The sequence below is a fragment of the Monodon monoceros genome, unplaced genomic scaffold (genome assembly GCF_005190385.1).
Source record: "Monodon monoceros isolate NGI ecotype Baffin Bay Population unplaced genomic scaffold, NGI_Narwhal_1 Super_Scaffold_6, whole genome shotgun sequence".
NCBI lineage: Eukaryota > Metazoa > Chordata > Mammalia > Artiodactyla > Monodontidae > Monodon > Monodon monoceros.
Window position 1 is genome coordinate 73,962,344 of NW_021703783.1, and position 20,893 is coordinate 73,983,236.

At 42.5% G+C, this 20,893-nt stretch overlaps 1 protein-coding gene across 2 annotated transcripts in view; it reads left to right on the forward strand.

Moving 5' to 3' along the window:
• MRPL42 (mitochondrial ribosomal protein L42) overlaps positions 1-18,133 on the forward strand; it is a 68,794-nt gene extending 50,661 nt beyond the window's left edge. Inside the window, exons 6-7 of one of the 2 annotated variants that reach the window (XR_003791241.1) lie at positions 10,217-10,292; positions 17,324-18,133. Coding sequence is in view for 1 of the 2 variants with exons in the window: in XM_029206664.1 (XP_029062497.1) it covers positions 10,217-10,220 (4 nt within the window). In the remaining variant the exon portion in view is untranslated. Of the gene's footprint in view, positions 1-10,216; positions 10,359-17,323 lie in introns of those variants that run through there. The other variant, XM_029206664.1, reaches the window with a different exon arrangement.
• The last annotated feature ends 2,760 nt before the right edge of the window (positions 18,134-20,893 follow it).

Sequence of the window (20,893 nt, forward strand, 5' to 3'; positions counted from 1 at the left end):
AGTGTTCCCTTTTCTCCACACCCTCTCCAGCATTTATTGTTTGTAGATTTTTTGATGATGGCCATTCTGACTGGTCTGAGGTGATACCTCATTGTAGTTTTGATTTGCATTTCTCTAATGATTAGTGATTGTCAGCATCTTTTCATGTGTTTGTTGGCAATCTGTATATCTTCTTTGGAGAAATGTCTGTTTAGGTCTTCTGCCCATTTTTTGATTGGGTTGTTTGTTTTTTTGATATTGAGCTGCATGAGCTCCTTGTAAATTTTGGAGATTAATCCTTTGTCAGTTGCTTTGTTTGTAAATATTGTCTCTCATTCTGAGGGTTGTCTTTTTGTCTTGTTTATGGTTTCCTTTGCTGTGCAAAAGCTTTTAAGTTTCATTAGGTCCCATTTGTTTATTTTTGTTTTTATTTCCATTTCTCTAGGAGGTGAGTCAAAAAGGATCTTGCTGTGATTTATGTCATAGAGTGTTCTGCCTATTTTTCCTCTAAGAGTTTTATAGTGTCTGGCCTTACACTTAGGTCTTTAATCCATTTTGAGTTTATTTTTGTGTATGGTGTTAGGGAGTGTTCTAATTTCATTCTTTGACATGTAGCTGTCCAGTTTTCCCAGCACCACTTATTGAAGAGGCTGTCTTTTCTCCATTGTATACTCTTACTTCCTTTATCAAAGGTAAGGTGACCATATGTGCATGGGTTTATCTCTGGGCTTTCTATCCTGTTCCATTGATCTGTATTTCTTTTTGTGTGCCAGTACCATACTGTCTTGATTACTGTAGCTTTGTAGTATGTCTGAAGTCAGGGAGCCTGATGCCTCCAGCTCCGTTTTTCTTTCTCAAGATTGCTTTGTTTATTTGAGGTCTTTTGTGTTTACATACAAATTGTGAAATTTTTTGTTCTAGTTCTGTGAAAAATGCCAGTGGTAGTTTGATAGGGACTGCATTGAATCTGTAGATTGCTTTGGGTAGTATAGTCATTTTCACAATGTTGATTCTTCCAATCCAAGAACATGATATATCTCTCCATCTGTTTGTATCATCTTTAATTTCTTTCATCAGTGTCTTATAGTTTTCTGCATACAGGTCTTTGGTCTCCTTAGGTAGGTTTATTCCTAGGTATTTTATTCTTTTTGTTGCAGTGGTAAATGGGAGTGTTTCCTTAATTTCTCTTTCAGATTTTTCAGCAGTAGTGTATAGGAATGCAAGAGATTTCTGTGCATTAATTTTGTATCCTGCAACTTTACCAAATTCATTGATTAGCTCTAGTAGTTTTCTGGTAGCATCTTTAGGATTCTGTATGTATAGTATCATGTCATCTGCAAACAGTGACAGTTTTACTTCTTCTTTTCTGATTTGGATTCCTTTTATTTCTTTTTGCTTCTCTGATTGCTGTGACTAAAACTTCCAAAACTATGTTGTATAATAGTGGTTAGAGTGGGCAACCTTGTCTTGTTCCTGATCTTAGAGGAAATGGTTTCAGTTTTTCACCATTGAGAACAATGTTGGCTGTGGGTTTGTCATATATGGCCTTTATTATGTTGAGGTAGGTTCCCTCTATGCCTACTTTCTGGAGTGTTTTTATCATAAATTTGTGTTGAATTTTGTTGAAGGCTTTTTCTGCATCTATTAAGATTATCATATGGTCTTTATCCTTCAGTTTGTTAATATGGTGTATCACATTGATTGATTTGTGTGTATTGAAGAATCCTTGCATTCCTGGGGTAAACCCCACTTGATCATGGTGTATGATCCTTTTAATGTGTTGTTGGATTCTGTTTGCTAGTATTTTGTTGAGGAGTTTTGCATCTGTGTTCATCAGTGATATTGGCCTGTAGTGTTCTTTCTTTGTGACATCTTTGTCTGGTTTTGGTATCAGGGTGATGGTGGCCTCATAGAATGAGTTTGGGAGTGTTCCTCTCTCTGCTATATTTTGGAAGAGTTTGAGAAGGATAGGTGTTAGCTCTTCTCTAAATGTTTGATAGAATTCACCTGTGAAGCCTCTGGTCCTGGGCTTTTGTTTTTTGGAAGATTTTTAATCACAGTTTCAATTTCAGTGCTTGTGTTTGGTGTTTATATTTTCTATTTCTTCCTGGTTCAGTGTGGGAAGGTTGTGCTTTTCTACAAATTTGTCCATTTATTCCTGGTTGTCCATTTTATAGGCATATAGTTGCTTTTAGTAATCTTTCATGATCCTTTGTGTTTCTGCGGTGTCAGTTGTTACTTCTCCTTTTTCATTTCTAATTCTGTTGATTTGAGTCTTCTCCCTTTTTTTCTTGATGAGTCTGGCTAATGGTTTATCAATTTTGTTTATCTTCTCAAAGAACCAGCTTTTAGTTTTATTGATCTTTGCTATTGTTTCCTTCATTTCCTTTTCATTTATTTCTGATCTGATCTTTATGATTTCTTTCCTTCTGCTAACTTTGGCTTTTTTTATTCTTCTTTCTCTAATTGCTTTAGGTGTAAGGTTAGGTTGTTTATTTGAGATTTTTCTTGTTTATTGAGGTAGGATTTTACTGCTATAAACTTCCCTCTTAGAACTGCTTTTGCTGCATCCCATAGGTTTTGAGTCATTGTGTTTTCATTGTCATTTGTTTCTAGGTATTTTTTGATTTCCTCTTTGATTTCTTCAGTGATCTCTTGGTTATTTTGTAGTATATTGTTTAGCCTCCATGTGTTTGTATTTTTTACAGTTTTTTTCCTGTAATTGGTATCTAGTCTCATAGCGTTGTGGTTGGAAGAGATACTTGATACAATTTCTGTTTTTTAAAATTTACCAAGGCTTGATTTGTGATCCAAGATATGGTCTATCCTGGAGAATGTTCCATGATCACTTGAGAGGAAAGTGTATTCTGTTGTTTTTGGATGAAATGTCCTATAAATATCTATTGAGTCCATCTTGTTTAATGTGTCATTTAAAGCTTGTGTTTCCTTATTTATTTTTATTTTGGATGATCTGTCCATTGGTGAAAGTGGGGTGTTAAAGTCCCTTACTATGATTATGTTACTGTCGATTTCCCCTTTTATGGCTGTTAGCACTTGCCGTATGTATTGAGGTGCTCCTATGTTGGGTGCATAAATATTTACAATTGTTATATCTTCTTCTTGGATTGATCCCTTGCTCATTATGTAGTGTCCTTCTTTGTCTCTTGTAATAGTCTTTATTTTAAAGTCTATTTTGTCTGATATGAGAATTGCTACTCCAGCTTTCTTTTGATTTCCATTGGCATGGAATATCTTTTTCCATCCCCTCACCTTCAGTCTGTATGGGTCCCTAGGTCTGAAGTGGGCCTCTTGTAGACAGCATATGTATGGGTCTTGTTTTTGTATCCATTCACTAGTCTGTGTCTTTTGGCTGGAGCATTTAATCCATTTACATTTAAGGTAATTATCGATATGTATTTTCCTATTACCATTTTCTTAATTGTTTTCGGTTTGTTTTTGTAGGTCTTTTCCTGTTCCTGTGTTTCCTACCTAGAGAAGTTCCTTTAGCATTTGTTGTAAAGCTCGTTTGGTGGTGCTGAATTCTCTTAACTTTTGCTTGTTTGTAAAGATTTTGATTATTCCATCGAATCTGAATGAGATCCTTGCTGGGTAGAGTAATCTTGATTGTATGTTTTTCCCTTTCATCACTTTAAATATGTCCTGCCACTCCCTTCTGGCTTGCAGAGTTTCTGCTGAAAAATCAGCTGTTAACCTTATGGGGATTCCCTTGTATGTTATTTGTTGCTTTTCCCTTGCTGCTTTTAATTTCTTTTCTTTGTATTTCATTTTTGATAGTTTGATTAATATGTGTCTCAGCGTGTTTCTTGTTGGGTTTATCCTGCCTGGGACTGTTGGTGCTTCTTGGACTCGGGTGGCTATTTCATTTCCCATGCTAGGGAAGGTTTTGACTGTAATCTCTTCAGATATTTTCTCAGACCCTTTCTTTTTCTCTTCTTCTTCTGGGACCCCTATAATTCCAACGTTGGTGTGTTTAATGTTGTCCCAGAGGTCTCTTAGGTTGTCTTCATTTCTTTTCATTCTTTTTTCTTTATTCTGCTCCCTGGCAGTTATTTCCACCATTTTATCTTCCAGCTGACTTATCTGTTCTTCTGCCTCAGTTATTCTGTTATTGATTCCTTCTAGAGTATTTTTAGTTTCAATAATTGTGTTGTTCATCACTGTTTGTTTGCTCTTTAGTTCTTCTAGATCCTTGTTAAATGTTTCTTGTATTTTCTCCATTCTGTTTCCGAGATTTTGGATCATCTTTACTGTCATTACTCTGAATTCTTTTTCAGAGAGGTTGCCTGTTTTATCTTCATTTATTTGGTCTTGTAGGCTTTTACCTTGCTCCTTCATCTGTAACATATTTTTTGTCATTTTATTTATTTATTTTTTTGACGGGTCCTGTTGTATTCCTGTCTTACTGGTTGTTTGATCTGAGACTTCCAGCACTGGAGTCTGCAGGCAGTTGGTTAGAGCTGGGTCTTGGTGCTGAGGTGAGGACCTCCGGGAGGCCTCACTCCAATTGATAGTCCCTGGGGTCTGAGGTTCTCTGTTAGTCCAGTGGCTTGGACTCAGAGCTCCCAGTGCAGGAGTTTGGGCCTGACCTCTGGCCTGGGAACCAAGATCCCGCAAGCTTTGTGGTGTGGTTAAAAAAAAAAAAAAAAAAAAGGAAGAAATAAGGAAAAGAAGGAGCAGTATAGTATAAAAGAATAAAAAGCAAAATAAAATTAGAAAGATAAAAAATATATTAGGAAAAATAAAACTATAATTGAAACAACTGCAAAAAGGTCAAATAAAACCACAACAGAAAAAAGAAAAAAGTAAAAGAGGTATGTGGGGGGAAATAAGGCAAAAGGAGAGAACAATAACAAAGTATAAAGAATAAAATAAAATTAGAAAAATAAAAGATTTATTAGGAGAAATAAAAAAAAAGAATCAACAACAATGAATCAACAAGATAAAACAGAACCCCAGTCTAAAAGAGAAAAAAAAAAAAAAAAAAAGCCTTGGCTATGGGGGCGGAGTTTTGGCAGGGGTGGAACTTAGGCAGGATCCGGGGGACTAGGTGAGGCGACGTTCAAGCGTGGGGTGGGGCCTCTGCTTCGTACCTGCACGGAAGGGGAGAGGCAGCCGTGGAAAGGAGGGCCTCTGGAATGTGGAGTTCCGGAGTTTGGAGGTAGGGCCCTGTGTGAGGGTGTGTGGGTGGGGTTTGGGCCCAGCGTGTTGGAGGGGGTCTCCGAGTGTAGAGGTGGGGCCCTGCGTGGGGCTGTAGGGGCGGGGCTCAGGTTCTGTGCAGCAGGAGGGAGGCTCCAAGGGCAGAGCATTAGGCCCAGGAGTCCAACAGGCTCCCCGGTGCCTAAGTGGACAGGGAAAGCACTGGCCCTGTTCCCTTACGTTCCTTCGTGCCCCTCCCCCACCGTCTCCCCCAGGGTCTCTGTCGCCACTGGACCCCTAACCATGGGTGGGTCCCACTGGGTGTAGGAACTCCTCCCGTCCCCCAGCCACCCTTAAGGAGTGCCAATCCCTGAGGTCCGGCCTTTACTTTTGCTCCCCCTTCCCTTCCTCCCTGACCCTCAGGCAGGACCCGCGCAGCCTGGAGGGGGCCTAGGTGGGCAGAGGATCAGGCCCGAGATCTCAGCAGGTTCCTAGAGACCCGAGTGGGCAGGGGAAACCTGGCCACGCTCCCTTTTGATCCTCTGCCCTCCCAATGGTTCTGCAGTTTCCCCCTTTGGGTGTGGGATACCTTCCCCTCCCCCAGCTGCCCCTCAGGGGTGCCAGTCCTGTCCCACCTCCACTTCTCCTCCCCCTTCACTCCCCCCACACCCCACATCCTACCCAGTTGCTGGGGGTTCCTCCCATCCCCTTAGGTGTGTGTGGTCCTCCACCAGTGCCTGGTAGGTGCCCTTACATTATTTTGTTAAATAAATTAATATATGGATTTTGCATGAGTCCCTTAGTTTTTCTTATGTTATTTAGGCTAACTGGTGCAACAACGTCAAAACATCAGTGCCTGGACAGAGGAAGGGCTTATTTCTCATTACTGCTATACTCTCACTTGGGTCCATGAATGGGAAAAACATCTCTGCTCCACAGAGTCATTCAGAGACCCAGGCTCCTTCCAGTGGGTGGCTTCACCATCCCTTGAAGCTGCGAACTTCCTCTACTGGATCCCATGCATCTGGATGCCAGGCAAAGGAGAAGAGAAAATGTGAAGAGAGGATTGTATGGTGGGTCAGCCCTAAAGGAGGGGGCTTCTGCCATATTTCATTGGGCAGAAACTTAATTCTCTGCTGCTCTATCCCTCCAACTGCAAGAGAGCTAGGAACAGTGATCTAGTGACGCACCCTAGAAGAAGAAGAGAAGCTCATACGTCAGTAAGAATTCACTTTCTCTGCTTCACTCTCTGAGCCCCAACTTCGGAAAAGAATTAACAATTACTATTTGTCAACACTTTATGGGGATTTAATTAGGCAATAAATGTGGAAGTACTTAGTAAAGTGCTAATCAAATGTTAGTTATGAATATTCCTGGGTAATTTAGTCCCTTTACTCCTGCTTTCATGGGTGAAATGTATAGGCTGAAATGCCCTCTAAGAATCCTTTCCAGCTCTAAAATGCTTAGCTTCTGTGGTTCTTTTAAACCTTCAGCAAGCCAGGTGCCTTTCTGACTTTGTGGTGGTGCCTGGGATAAGCCCTTTAGGATCCTACAACCCAACCCGCCTGTCCCCAAACCCTCTTTGATTGCTATAATATTGCCTGTGTTCTTTCTGAGACATAAGCTGACCCAGTCTTATCTCATTTTAATTCTGTTCATTCCAACTATAGGTAAAAGATAACTTTTGCTTCCTGTTGCATCAGCAAGTTGTAGCCCATTAGATTCTTAATTTCAGAAGAAAATTGTAGATGAGGGAATAGAACCCAAGAATTTGAAATACTAAAAACAAACAGGATTACTTTAATCCTGCCTTGAAAGATTCAGTGTAATAGAATTGATTCAATCTACTGCCTTTGTGGTTTCTTCAGTCTCTTACCTCATCTTCCCAACCTTTTTCTCCAGCTAAATTCCCTTTGTGGTTCATTGACAACTGTTTTGCACAACTCGTAGAGGAGGTGAGCAAGGAGAAGTCTGAATTCTCCTCTGTTAAGGACGGAATATGCATTGATGATATGCATTGATGCTCGGGGGTATTCCAGCTTCTAGGTAATTTGAATAAAGCAGAGGAAATGATCTACCCACTTCCATTCAGGCCCCTTCTTATCTTTCTCCAGACCACAGCCAGGGGGCTTTTTTCACATTGCAAATCTGATGTCATTCCTGTGGTTAAACAGTTTAATGTGTATTGTACTTTAAAAAAAAAACTTTGATATATATTATACAAATAATACAATGCACAGATCTTCAATACAGTTTCAGGAGTTTTGATAATTGGATATGCTTGTGAAATCACCATCCCAAACAAAATATAGAACATTTTTATCACCTCAGAAAGTTCTCTTGCTCCCCTTTTCCAGTGATTTCACTCCCTGCCCAGCCCATTTTCGGATCCATACAAATATAAATACACAGTATGGACTTTTTTTGTGCCTGGCTATTTTTACTCAAAATAGTCTTCTGGACAGCATTCTGTGTTGTTGTGTGTTCATTCCTTTCAGTTGAGTATGAATATACTGCAATTTATTTATCCATTCTCTTGTTGATGGACATTTGGATTGTTTCCAGTTTTAGGCTATTTTAAGGCAGCTGTGAATATTCATGTTAAGTCTTTTGGGGATATAAGTTTTCATTTCTCTTGGGTAAATACCTAAGAGTGGAATTGTTAAGTAATAGGGGCTTTAACAGCCTAAAGACCCATTTAGGATGAAGACCAAAACCCTGCATGACCTTGATCATGGGGTCATCCCACAAACTCCCCCCTTCTCTTCACTCTCTGACTGCAGCCCCTCTGTTCATGCTCTTCCCTCTGCCCATCTTCCCTCTGGAAAAGAGGCCTTTCTTGCCTCTTTTCCAGTTTATCCTTCAGATCTAAACTCCAGCAACAGCTGCCCACCTTCCCCATTAAGGTAAATCCTTTATCACAGGCATCCACACCTCTGTGTTCTTGATGCCCTGCACACACCAAGACTGTGGTTTTATATTCATGGGCATGAGTACAGCTGACCCTCGAACAACTCGGGGGTTAGGGGTGCTGACCCTCTGCACAGTGGAAAATCCACATATAACTTATAGTCGGCCCTCCCTACGCACAGTTCAGCATCCACAGATTCAACCAGCCCTGGTGATGTAGTACTGTAGTATTTGAAAAAAACTAAAAAAAAAAATCTGCATATAAGTGGACCTGCGTAGTTCAAGCCCATGTTGTTCAAGGGTCAACTGTATTTGTTTAGTGTTTGCTTCTCACTCAGCTCAGGCTCCATGAGAGCAGGCTATCTGTCTGTTTCACTCACACAGTGCCTGGTCTAGTTTCTGGCACATACTAGGCATTCAATAAGTCACTGTTGGATGAATGAATGATGGTGCTGTCCCTTACCACACCACAGATTCTGTCCTCCACTTTGGTAAAACCCCTTTTGTTTATCCAGAGAAGAAACTCTTTGTCCCCTCATGGATTTCTCCATAGCTGGGACTCAGCTGGAGAAAAAAAAAAGCCCAGGCAATCAGTTATGTTTAGGCTGCCTGGCTTCCAGGAAAGAGAAGTGCTTGAATTTCAATCTTAATCATCTTTGTCTTAAGCAGACCATTATATAAATGAACTCCCTGCTAAAGGAGCTTCTGATCCAAATGAGACTACAAGGCAATGCAGTTAGCAAGTATTCCACCTTGAACTACATCGACGGGGACTTGCTCCTAGTTTTCTTTGTTTCCCCTAGTTTTTCTTCTTGAGGACAAAATACTGGGAGCATTCTCAAGACAGCACTGGTTTTCTTGGAAAGCAGAAATTCTTCTTAGTAGAGAGTCAGGGAATGAAGCGGTTCCAGAATAAAAATGAGAGGATAAAATGCTATGCAATGAAATTTGCTTATATATTGAAAAGCGCCTCCGTGAGGCATTTTTACCAGTTGACTTGCCAGAGCAGAGGTGCTGATGAGGTGGGAAGGCTCCTTTACTCCATGTGCTGTTATTGTGAGCAAGGCTAATCAGGGAGATGCTTAACTATACATCCTCTCTCCTCCTCAAACCCTCCCAATACGTAGAGGAATGGAGATGATTACTCGAATCTTACATACCTTTGCATGATTCCATATTTCTCATGAGTGATTTCCTTTCTGAGTTGAGTCCTTGTTTGCGGAGAGTGATAACAATGAGCAGATGAGTGTGTGGCTACTCTTTCTTCTCTAAGTATTTTGCCTTTAGGAATCAGCAAATCTCTGCAGAAGGAATGGAACATACTCTCCTGTCTTTAAATAGGGGTGGGTGATTCTCCCTTTGATGAAGATTTCAGGAAGTCAAAGGTGGTAATATGCATCAGAAACTCTGCCAGGATGTTTATTAAGAAACTTTAGAGTGTTCATACCCTTTGATCTAGTAATTCCACTCCTAGATATCTGTTCTGAAGAATTAATCATAGATATAGACAAGAGACTATTGCAAGTAAGGTCATTGCTGCATAATTTACAATAGGGAGACATTGGAAATGGTCTAAGTGTTTAACAAAAAGAGAATGGTTAAATAAATTCTGGGGTCTGCTTGTCATAAATATTATGATATTAAAGTGTTTGCAAAGTCTAGTTAATATGATAGGGAAAATTCTCCTAGTGAAAGAAGTACCTAGAATAGGGCCTGAGATATTGTAGGTACTCTGTAAATATTTTTTCAAGTAATAGATGGATAGATTATTTTTATAACCAGAAAAAGTGATTTGAAAGTCTGCCAGAGAAATGGAGGTTAACGTTTAAAAAATATATAGCTAGGGTTAACACTTCTGGAAAGGCATTTTGCAGAGGGAAAGAAGATGAAAGCAATTCTCCCCTCTCCTCCCTAAAAACCAACAAAAAACTTGACCTTGAATGTAGGCCAATGGAAAGACCTCTCTCCCAGGACATTTTAGATGGAAACAGAGTCCATTTGCAATGATGGCCAGGGTTGGGGGGGGGGTGCTTTGCTCTAAAAGGAGAATTTGTTAACTTAATAGTTCTTGAGCACTTTTTTTGGTGTATGTGCTAAAAATTTTGCTGAGATATTGGTTTGAGAGATTTTTCTAATTTAAAAGAGTTTTGTTCCTTCACTGTTTTGTTAGGTGAAGAGTTGGAAATATTTCTGCCTCATCAAACAGCCTCAATTCCAGAGAGACACCCAGACAGAACATCTGCCATGTAAGCCTTTTTCCTCCTCTTGCCCTCTAAAGTTGAGACTGGCAGCTGTGGGCATTCTTGGAAGTGTTTGCCTTGTACATTTGAGCTAAAACAACTGGCTCATTGCCAATCTGCACTCCAGATACTTAAATCTTAAATACTTAGTATTCTTCTGAAACTTAAATAGAAGATGCAACTTCACCAGATATAGACGAGTGCGCGCACGCGTGCGTGTGTGTGCGTGTGTGTGTGTGTAGGGGGGCAGCGGGGAGAGGCACAAAAAGAAAATTGACAAAAAGGTGTAGATTGGAAGCTATACTCTGAGCCAAGCGCTGCGCTTCAGTGGAATTAGGGGTCCACCTACAACAGGAATGTTTCAAAACAAAGATCAGGACAGAGCCAGCAAGGTCCATGGTCACCCCTAGGGATACATGGATTCTGAAGCAAATTTCTCTGGGCTTCACTGACTGGGAAGACCCAGCTTTGGGAGGTGAAGGGAGGCATTATAATTTTGGAAACCCTCTTTAAGAAAAGAATACAATTTTAGGATGCAAATACTATAACAAGAAGACATGACAGTGCTTACATCTACTAAGCCCCACTATGTGTATCCGCAAGCCAACTTTCCTTTAGCCAGATCCCAACATGTCCAAGGACTCTCCAAAGCTCCCTGACACGTGGGAAATTGTGATGGGAGAAATGTCAGAGAACAAGGATGGAGGTCTTAACTGACTGCGGTTACAATGTCTTAATTTTGCAAATTTAACAAAAACACGTGCCCTTGTGAGCATTGTTGGACTTTTCCTAGGGCCTTTACAAGGTGGGGGCTTTGAAACTCAAACTTCATTAACTTTGAGATGAATCCCCTCTGACCCATGCCCCACCCTTAGCATTTTTCTGCAGATTACATCAGACTGAAGTTAAAGGCAGCCATAAGTGGAACGCAGCAATTATAGAAAGGGAACTCATCACATACGTTCTTATAAGTCCTGTGATCTGATGAAGGACATGTTAGGTCTTCTGGAAGATTCAGTAAAGGAATCTTGGGGCTGAAGATCCAGCCTCCTGAGATAAGCATTAGCACGAGTTGGGAAACAAGGCTGCTTCCACCTGGTGGAGAAGGGAAAGTGACCTAGAAGGGCAGAGGAGTTACTTGGAGGTGAGAGAGGTAGCAGATAGTGCCTTGTCCAGGGACCTTACTTTGCTACTTGGCTTGGCAGTCATTGCTAGCTTTGCAGTTCCCTCCAGGAGGGCGAATGAAGAACCTGGAGCAAGTTTCTCAGGGAAGAGGGCTACACAAATGAAAAAAAACAAGGTTGACTTTTGGGTGGTCTAATGAGCCTTAAGTTCTGGGGATTGGGAGTGAGCGGTGGGCAGAGGGATGATGGAGAGCACTCTTCCAACTCTAGGAATCCCTGAGGCAGCAACGGCAGAAACAGTGAGAGCATTAAGTGGGTGCAGGCACTGGATGGGTGGTTGTGGGGGGCGTGTGGCAGAGAGAACTCTTGAATGAGATGTGAAGTCAAACCATTTAGGTCAATTAAAAATACGAGCTTACCAAACAGCACATATTTTATAAGAACACAGAAACAAAAGAATGCAAACTAAATACATTAGAAGGGGTGTCTGTGGGAGAGGGTTAACAGTACGACTGGGGTTAAAAGGGAACATATTACTCACTTACCCAGTTCTTAATAAACAAGAGAGGAGCCATGAAAACAATCAAATAAAACAAAACACTCCAGCAGCAATGGGAGAGCATCAGTTTTTTGTGAAACGGCAAGATTTCCAGTAATAACTCTGGGTGGGATCTGCATACAACTGTTTCAGACTCTCAGTAGTCCCAAGGTTGTGTAGCTTTGGGAAACAAGGGCTGCCCATGTATGAGAATAGAAGGGATATTTTAAAAAACTGCTTCATAGTTTTTTGGGGAAAATGATACATGATTTTGGTTTTCTTAAAAATGCAAACCATACAGATTATTGAATGAATTTAATCCATGTAAAATACTTGAAAGAATGCCTGACACATAGTGTGCCCCCAATAAATGTTACAAAACTAACCTGAAATTCCACCACTCGTAGATAACTAGAATTAAGATTCTGGTAAACATCCTTTCCAGGAAATATAGCAGTTTACTTCTTCAATTGTATATAAATGAGATAAAACTCTACGTGATGTTCTGTAATAAAATGAAACTCAGTCTCTATATACACACATCCTGTCGGTTCTGCTTCTCTGGAGAACCCTGACTAATACAGTTTGTTAGGTTGCCCAGCTCAAATGTTTATTGACTTTCTGTATTTATTTCTTTTCTTTTAACCTTTCCTTTCTTTCTCCCTCTTTCTTTCCTTCTTTCTTTCTTTCCTTCTTTCCTTTTCTTTCCCCTCCCTCCCTCCCTCCTTTCCTTCCTTCCTTCCTTCCTTCATTCTAAAAATTATATCCTAGCCCTGTGTCTGGATCTTTTTCAGCCCCTCTGCTTATGCCTGACAGGAGGCAACGTGACCTCGGAATCCCCCAAAGTGAGGGGCTCTAACCTATAATCCCTGGGTTTTTTGGGGAGTGAGGAGCCTTTTTGACTAGGGACTTGTACTTCAAGTGAGATTATAGAAATAAATAGGTCGAATAAATAAAGCCAAGTAATTGAGAATTACTGGCTTTAGTTAAGGGAACTTACTTTAACAACCAGTTCCTCCTTCATTTATCAGTTTACAGCTGAATGTAGAATTTCCTGTTGTTTCTTTTTCTCCCCCCCGGTAGTGGTTGATGTCATCACTGCCACCTAAAAGAACAATTTTTTACAGTGATGGAGGTTCTGTGATGTCATTGGGATTACAAAAGCTGGCAAGGAAATCTGCTATCAGCACTTATCACCGGAAATTACAAAGGAAATTAATTGTAAGCTTTCTAAGAAAGGACTGTTCAGTGAAACTAAACTTTTTTTTTTTTTCTTAATTTATTATACAACGAGTCTTTCCTCTCTCTACAGAGAGAATGCCCTACAACTTCAGGAGACTAAATAAACAGGGTTTGTGTAAGAGATAGATTGTCCTACTTTGTGAGTGCTTGATTGGCTAAGTATCTGTGCCAAAATGGTAACTATCTTCTTACCGGGTGGTTTGGTGATGGACCGTTTTTCAAGCAATCAGAGCTTGCCTGAGGAAGCTTTGAAATTTCCCCCTTTCTGTATTTTAGGTCAGATCTCCTAAGCAGGGGTCCCCTGCCCCCGCCCCTCCCACCCCACCCCCCACCCCAATGGTGGAATGGAATTAGCATGTGTTTGTTTCCTGTGGCTGCTGTAACCAATTACCACAAACCGGGTGGCTTAAAACAACAAGAAATTTATTTTCTTACAGTTCTGGGGGCCAGAAGTTCAAAATCAAGGTGTCAGGAGGGTTGGACTGGATCACACCTAACAACACTGAGCAGGGAGAAGCAGTTGCTGCAAGTAAGGGCAATACTGTCACCAGAAGGAAGGGAACACATGCAGCTGGGCAGCTTCAAACACCAGGCCAAGAGTGCAGGGAGTTCAGTTCAGACATGCTGAGTTGTGGCGTGGCTGGTGAGGCACCCAAGTGGTGATGCCCGTCTATTGGATTTGGTAGCAGGCGCACCGTGTTTACCTTCAGGGAGAATGCTTTCAGTGGCATGTAAGGCAGGGGGACTATCGAAGGGAGGTGAAGAATGAATGGGATTGAGGAAAGCTGAGATGGGGGTGGTCAGAAGCCAAAGAGAATGAGGATCTTTTGCACTGAGGACAGGCTTTCAGGGCCCAAGGCAATGCCCTAGAGCAGTAGTTGTCGAAGGCTGGTACCCAAACCTGCAGCAGCAGGCACCCGGTAACTTACCAGGAAAGCAAGGGACCTACCCAAGACTTAACTGAATCAAAAACCATAGGCTAGAGCCCAGAAATCAGTGTTTAACAAGCTCCCAGGTGATTCTGATGTAGGCTAAAGTCTGAGAACTAGGCCCTAGGAGGCAGGAGAAACAAGCTTTGATAGAGCTGGTGGTGCCATCTGTTATCAGGGAGGCATCTGTGCGGGTTGTGAACATGTTGAGTCCGGCTGGGATGGCTGGAACCAGAAAGTCTGGTCTGGGGTGGGGGGTGGTGGTATCGGACCTAAGGGCATGAATTTCTGTAAAGCAAGGAAATGAGGAAAGGGACTGACTGGTTCCTTCCCAGGGCAGGATCCCTGCTGCTTGAGTATGAAATACACCTGTTTTGATCTTTCGAGCAGACCATCAATTCTACATCTTTCCACTCCTCTGAGCAACATAGTAGTGAGCGGATCTCTTGAAGCAGGAGCCTGGTGTTTGGCTGAAGCTGTCACAAAGTGGCATTTCTCACAGTATTTGCAGAGCCCCTGGGAAATGTTAACCAGAAACTCCGCCTGCTCTTTCACTTCAGTCTTTATGGTTGAAAACCTTTCTAAAATGGATATTTTTGTCACTTCAGAGACTAGGATAATATCCAGAGTAGCAAAGTTGTGAAAGATTTATTATCTTTCACAGATAAAGATAAAGCAGAGTGGCTTTAAGATGAGCTCTCAAATAGTGGCACTCTTACTCACTTGTGTTCTGATTTGCCTTCTTGAGAGGAAAGGATTGGGATGGAAGGAGTTCCTGCTGGGTGCTGGGACTTGCTTGTGACCTTCGGCATACATGATCTATGACACACTCTGTTATGAATGTCTCTATCGGATTTCCCTTTAATGGCTATCATGAAAGTCATCTGTCCAGTGGCAGATAGCAGGAAGGATGGCACAGTGTAAACCTAATGAGAGCAGGGCTGGTTAGTTCTTGGTTTTCTCTCTAAAACTTAGAATTATAACAGCACCCAGTAAACATGTTGAATGAATAAAAATACATGGTAATTATGGGGCTTCCCTGGTGGCACAGTGGTTGGGAGTCCGCCTGCCGATGCAGGGGACGCGGGTTCATGCCCCAGTCCGGGAGGATCCCACGTGCCGCGGAGCGGCTGGGCCCGTGAGCCATGGCCGCTGAGCCTGCGCGTCCGGAGCCTGTGCTCCACAACGGGAGAGGCCACAGCGGTGAGAGGCCCGCGTACTGCAAAAAAAAAAGCGGGATGTGGGCGTAGGGGCTGTTTGCCAGGAAATCCAGTAGAAGTCCCAAGCCTGCGCTGTGAGCCAGAGTTGTTGGGTTGGATAAACCCAGAATATATGACCCAGGAGTGAAAAGGAGAGTTTCCACTGTGCCACGTAGAGTAATGCTCTCAAGCCCACTCCAAAGAGGTCTATATCCCAATCTGGAAGGAACTGTGAATAGGTTACACGGCAAAGAGGAATTAAGGTTGCCAATCAGCTGACCTTAAACTAGTGAGATTATCCAGGTAAACCCAATATAATCACCAGCATTCTTAAAAGTGGAAGAAGGGGGCAGAAGAGGGACAACCAGAGAGATGGTAGCATGAGAAGGACTTGGCCTGATGTTGCCGGCTTTGAAGATGGAGGAATGAGGCCATGAGCCATGGTATGTGGGCAGTCTCTAGAAACTGGAAAACGCAGAGGAACAGATTCTTCCCAAGGGCTTCCAGGAAGACCCAGCCCCGCTGATACCTTGACTTTAGCTCAGCGAGACCTATTTTTGATTTCCAACCTCCAGAAGTAAGTAAATAAGATGATAATTTTGTATTATTTTCAGCCACTAAATCTATGGTGGTTTGTTACAGCAATGATAGAAAACTAGTACATTCTCCAACAGGAAAATTTTAGAGCACTCCTACTAAAACAAGGGGGAAATACTGGGCAAGCAAACAGACCAGACAGATGGGTGCTGTAGACTAGATCTCTGGGATCTCTTGTTCTATGGCTCCCTGGATATTTTCCTAGGGGAGACAGAATATACTATACAAAGTGTTGTCAATAGTAGCATGCACATGTTCCAGAAAACCAAAGCTCACGGCACCTGCCAGCAAGAGCAGAAAAGCCTGAGAGTGTTGCTCTGAAGGCACTCCACCTAGCCTGGAAACCTGGTTCCTTCACCCATCAGCTGAGTTACTGTAGGCAAGTTAACCTCTATGTGCCTTAGTAAAAGAGGATGATAAATATGTATCTGATGGAGTTTTTATGAGATTTAACCATGTTAATACATAAAATTAATTATCATGACTGGCATGTGGTTAAGGCTCAGTAAATGTTAATGGTTGCTGTTATGACTAGGCAGTATGTATAGAGGTTAGTAACCCTGGATCTGGAGCCAAACTCCCTGGGGTCAAAGCCAGCTCTGTCACTTACATCATCTATGCTGGGGCAAGTTATTTAACATCTACGAGGCCTAGTTTTTTCATGTGTAAAATGGGGATATTAAAGGTACTCACAGTTGTGATGGGGATTAATCAATTAATACACGTAGAGTCCTAGAACAATGTCTGATACATCCAGTAAAGGTCATCTGTCGTCGTCATCATCATCGTCATCAGTATTATGGGACCACTGTCACTCTAGATGATTAACAACTAAACAACCCCCATCATGAATTCAGTAGCATCTCATGTGATCATCCAGACCTTTTAGGTTAAGGAGAACCATGGTTCCCAGACTGTGGGAGTTACAGGGAGCAACACCATCTTTCTTATCAGGAAATCAAATCATAGTAGCACCTAGGTAAGATGCATGTGAAAGGAAAGTGAAAAAATTAGTCATCAGAAACACCAGTAAGGAAAGACTCTTAGATAAGAGAGAGCCTACCTACTTCTCTTTTTTCCTCTACTCTGCAATTATGCAGGGCTGTACTTCCCTGTTGCTTTTGATTCAATGTTTTTACACTTTGTAACATAGTAAGAACATTAGGTTAAGGAACCTTGCCACTTTCTTATTCAGAGCAGTCCTCTCCACAATGCCAAGAATTCTCACTTCCGTAGATAATGACAAGAAATACGACACCCCATTAGTAAACAGGCAAATCATTTCGTGGCAACAGCCGATTTAATCAAAACATTCTGGTTTTTCCCTCATCTGAACCCACACAAGGAATGAACCAATCCAATGGGAAAAAATATTTGTTTTATCTTTACCACATTTATTTACTCTTAGGGACTGTTTAACTTCATCGGGCAGAGAAGTTGGAAAGAACAAAAATACTCGAGGCACTGAACAGCCTTCTCTATCTCCGGCACCAGACGGGAATGGCCTGGAGGTATTTCCACAGGGACGTGTTCTTGAGCTTTTTCTTGAAATCCTTTGCCCTCTTCTTCACAGGGGAGAACTAAACTATTTGTGCACCACGTTTTGGGGGGTAGGGTGCAGAATGGGAATTGAAGGATAAGTCAGTCGTTTAACAATCCTGCCTATCCATGCAAATGATTTCAAAATATGAAATACTCATTCCAGAAAATTTATTGACAATTTATTGTCAAGGTATTGTGTAGGTGTTACAGAAAGACAAAGGTAAATTACACATGGATCAAATCTCAAGGAACTCCCTGTCAAAGAAGTCATGTAAAAGACACACAGATACCTGTGGGGAGTAGAAAGCTATGGGTGTGTTTTAGGTTGGATTCCTGGAAGTACAGCTAGAGCAGGGCTTGTGGGCTTTATTGAGGGAGGGATCTGGGGTGAAAACTTTGAGGCTGTGAGCGGAGAAGGACAGAGCAGGAGAGAAGCTAGGCAAAGAGGTGGGTGTAGCTGGAGCCTGATCCCATGAGGAGCTCTAAAGGATGATTTGTGCCTGTGGTATAATAAAAAATATATATCTGGTCTTTGTCCCTGATTTTGGAGTACAGAGCTCCTAAAACCCTTACAAGTTATCTTCTGTATGCTAATGAGGTGAGTCCCCAGATCGTCTCAGGATGGGAGCTGGTCACAAGAAAAGCCAGCTATATGATTAGAGGGTTGGAACTCTCAGCCCCATTTCCCAACTTCTGGGGAGGGCAGAGGGGCTGGAGATTGAGATCAGTTCCCCAATGACCAATGACTTAATCAATCATGCCTGCATAATGAAACCTCCATAAAACCCCTAAACAATGGGATTCAGAGAGTTGCTTTTTTTTTTAATTGAAGTATAGTTGATTTACAATGTTAATTTCTGCTGTAGAGCAAAGTGATTCAGAAATATATATCTATATACGTAGATATATATACATAGATATACATATATATATATATATATTCTTTTTTTAAAATATTCTTTTCCATTATGGTTTATGACAGGATATTGACTATAGTTCCCTGTGCTATACGTTAGGACCTTGTTGTTTATCCATTCTATATATTAAAAGCTTACATCTGCTGACCCCAAACTCCCACTCCATCTCTCCCCCAACCCCCTCTCCTTTGGCAACCACATGTCTGTTCTCTGTGTGAGTCTGTTTCTGTTTCATAGATAAGTTCATTTGTGTCACAGTTTAGATTCCACATATAAGTGATACCATATGGTATTTGTCTTTCTCTTTCTGACTTACTTTACTTAGTATGATAATCTCTAGTTCCATCCATGTTGCTGCAAATGGTATTATTTTGTTCTTTTTTATGGCTGAGTGGTATTCCATTGTATATATTATTACATCTTCTTTATCCATTCATCTGTCGATGGACATTTAGTTTGCTTCCATGTCTTGGGTATTGTGAATAGTGCTGCTGTGAACATTGGGGTGCATGTATCTTTTCAAGTTATAGTTTTGTCTGGATATATACCCAGGAGTGGGATTGCTGGATCATATGGTAATTCTAGTTTCTGTGTTGGTGAACACATCCATGTGCTGGGGCGGTGGCTCACCCCAACTGCATAGTGCAGAAGCGCCTGTGCTTGGGACCCTTCTGGAACTTGCCCTATGTACTTCTTCATCTGGCTGTTCATCTGTATTCTTTGTAGTAAATTACAACATAAGTGGAGCACTTTCCGGAGTTCTCTGAGTCATTCCAGTGAATTATCAAACTTGAGGGGGCATCACAGGAACCCCTGAATTTGTAATCAGTTGGGCAGAAGTGTGGGTCTCCTGGGGATCCCACTTCTGACTGGCATCTGAAGTGGGGGGCCGTCTGGCGGGACTGAGCCTTTTAAGTTGTGGGATCCAATGCCAGCTAACTCCAAGTAAATAGTGTTAGAATTTAACTGAGCGGTTGGATACCCAGTTGGTGTTGGAGAATTGGTTGGTGTCAGGAAGAACCATACATTTTGTGTTAGAAGTGGTGTCAGAAAACAACATGTAGTACCACAAAGGGGAAAAGCTGTTGTACACTGTGTCAGCTAGCCATTGGCTGTGGGCTGCCCCTGGGGATAGAATAACCTCCCAAACATTTCTGGGCAAGGTGGCTCCCATGAGTCAAGGGCAAACTCTCCAGAGAAGGAGGCAGCTGTAAGCCTGTAGCAGCTGACACAGCAGCTGTGGGATGCCCACATCTGCCTGGCAAAAGCATCTGGACAGGACACAACAGCACTGATTACAAGGTCGCATTCAGAGGAGCATAGGAAAGTGTTGGGGGGAGTTCCAGTGAGAAGTGAACTGAGCCATTGAAATCAGCAGGAGAGAGGTCATTCAAATGGAGGTTCTTCCAAAGGAAGTAAAACAAATACCTCAGAACAGTCATCGAGGAAGCTCCTGCCTGAAGATTCCAGTAAGACATAGGTGATTGTATCAGCCAGGGTTCTCCAGAGAAACAGTACCAATAAGGGCAAGTAACTTGCTAAGGGTCACTCAGCAAAGGAGTGGGGTTCCTGCCCAATCCGTGACTCCCACTAACGCTGCTCCCCACACCATGCCACCGCCTCCTCCTTCACGCTTTCTCCTTAGCTTCCCTATGACTCAGTGGTTCTCAAACTTCAGTGTGCATCAGAATCACCTGGGGTGCTTCTTCATCCAGACTGCTGGGCCTGGCCATAAGAGTTTTGTTTCAGGTGGTCTGGACCCAGGCAGAGAGACAGCTGCAAAATTCACTGCGTCCAGTGCAAAAAGAAAATGCAGGGCCCTGTCCTGGGGGGGAGTCCATCTCCCCTTCCCACAGGCCCACGGCCCTGGTGCACCCTTATCAGATACCCTCGCCTATTCCCAAGGAAATGCAACCTCCACACCAGGATACACTCAGTACCTGGATCAGGGCCGGCGAGAGGCCCCTGAAAAGTCACTGTGGTACTGCCCACCTGGGATGGGGACAGCGCCACCTTGCCCTGACCTGAGCACCGAGGGGGCGAGGGGTGCGTGTCCCACCCCTCCTCTCCCTGTGTCTGTGACCAGGGCCCAGCCTGGGGCAGAGGACAATGGCAAATGCAAGCCTCCCCTCATCACTGCCACTTGGCTACCCACCCCCCTTCCCTGAGTGGAGGGAGGCAGGGTCCTGGGGCAGGGAGGGTGGAGGCAGAGGGCCTAGAACCCGGGCAGGGAAGCGCTGGGAGGCTCCAAGGTCCTGAACCATTGTCCGAGCTGACTTCACTTAGGAAACACTCAAAGATAAAATTAAACTTCAACTGCCGGGCTCTTCTGAACCCGTGGCTGTGTGTAGCTACACTGGTTGCACGCCATGAATCCCGCTCTGGCCACAGGGGATATTTGCATTTCTAGCAAGTTCCTAGGTGTTTCTGAGAACCGTGTAATCATTCTTTTTTTTTTTTTAAGTGAGGCAAAACATTGCTGCATGCTGTGGCTTTCCTTCCCTTCTCTGTAAAATGGT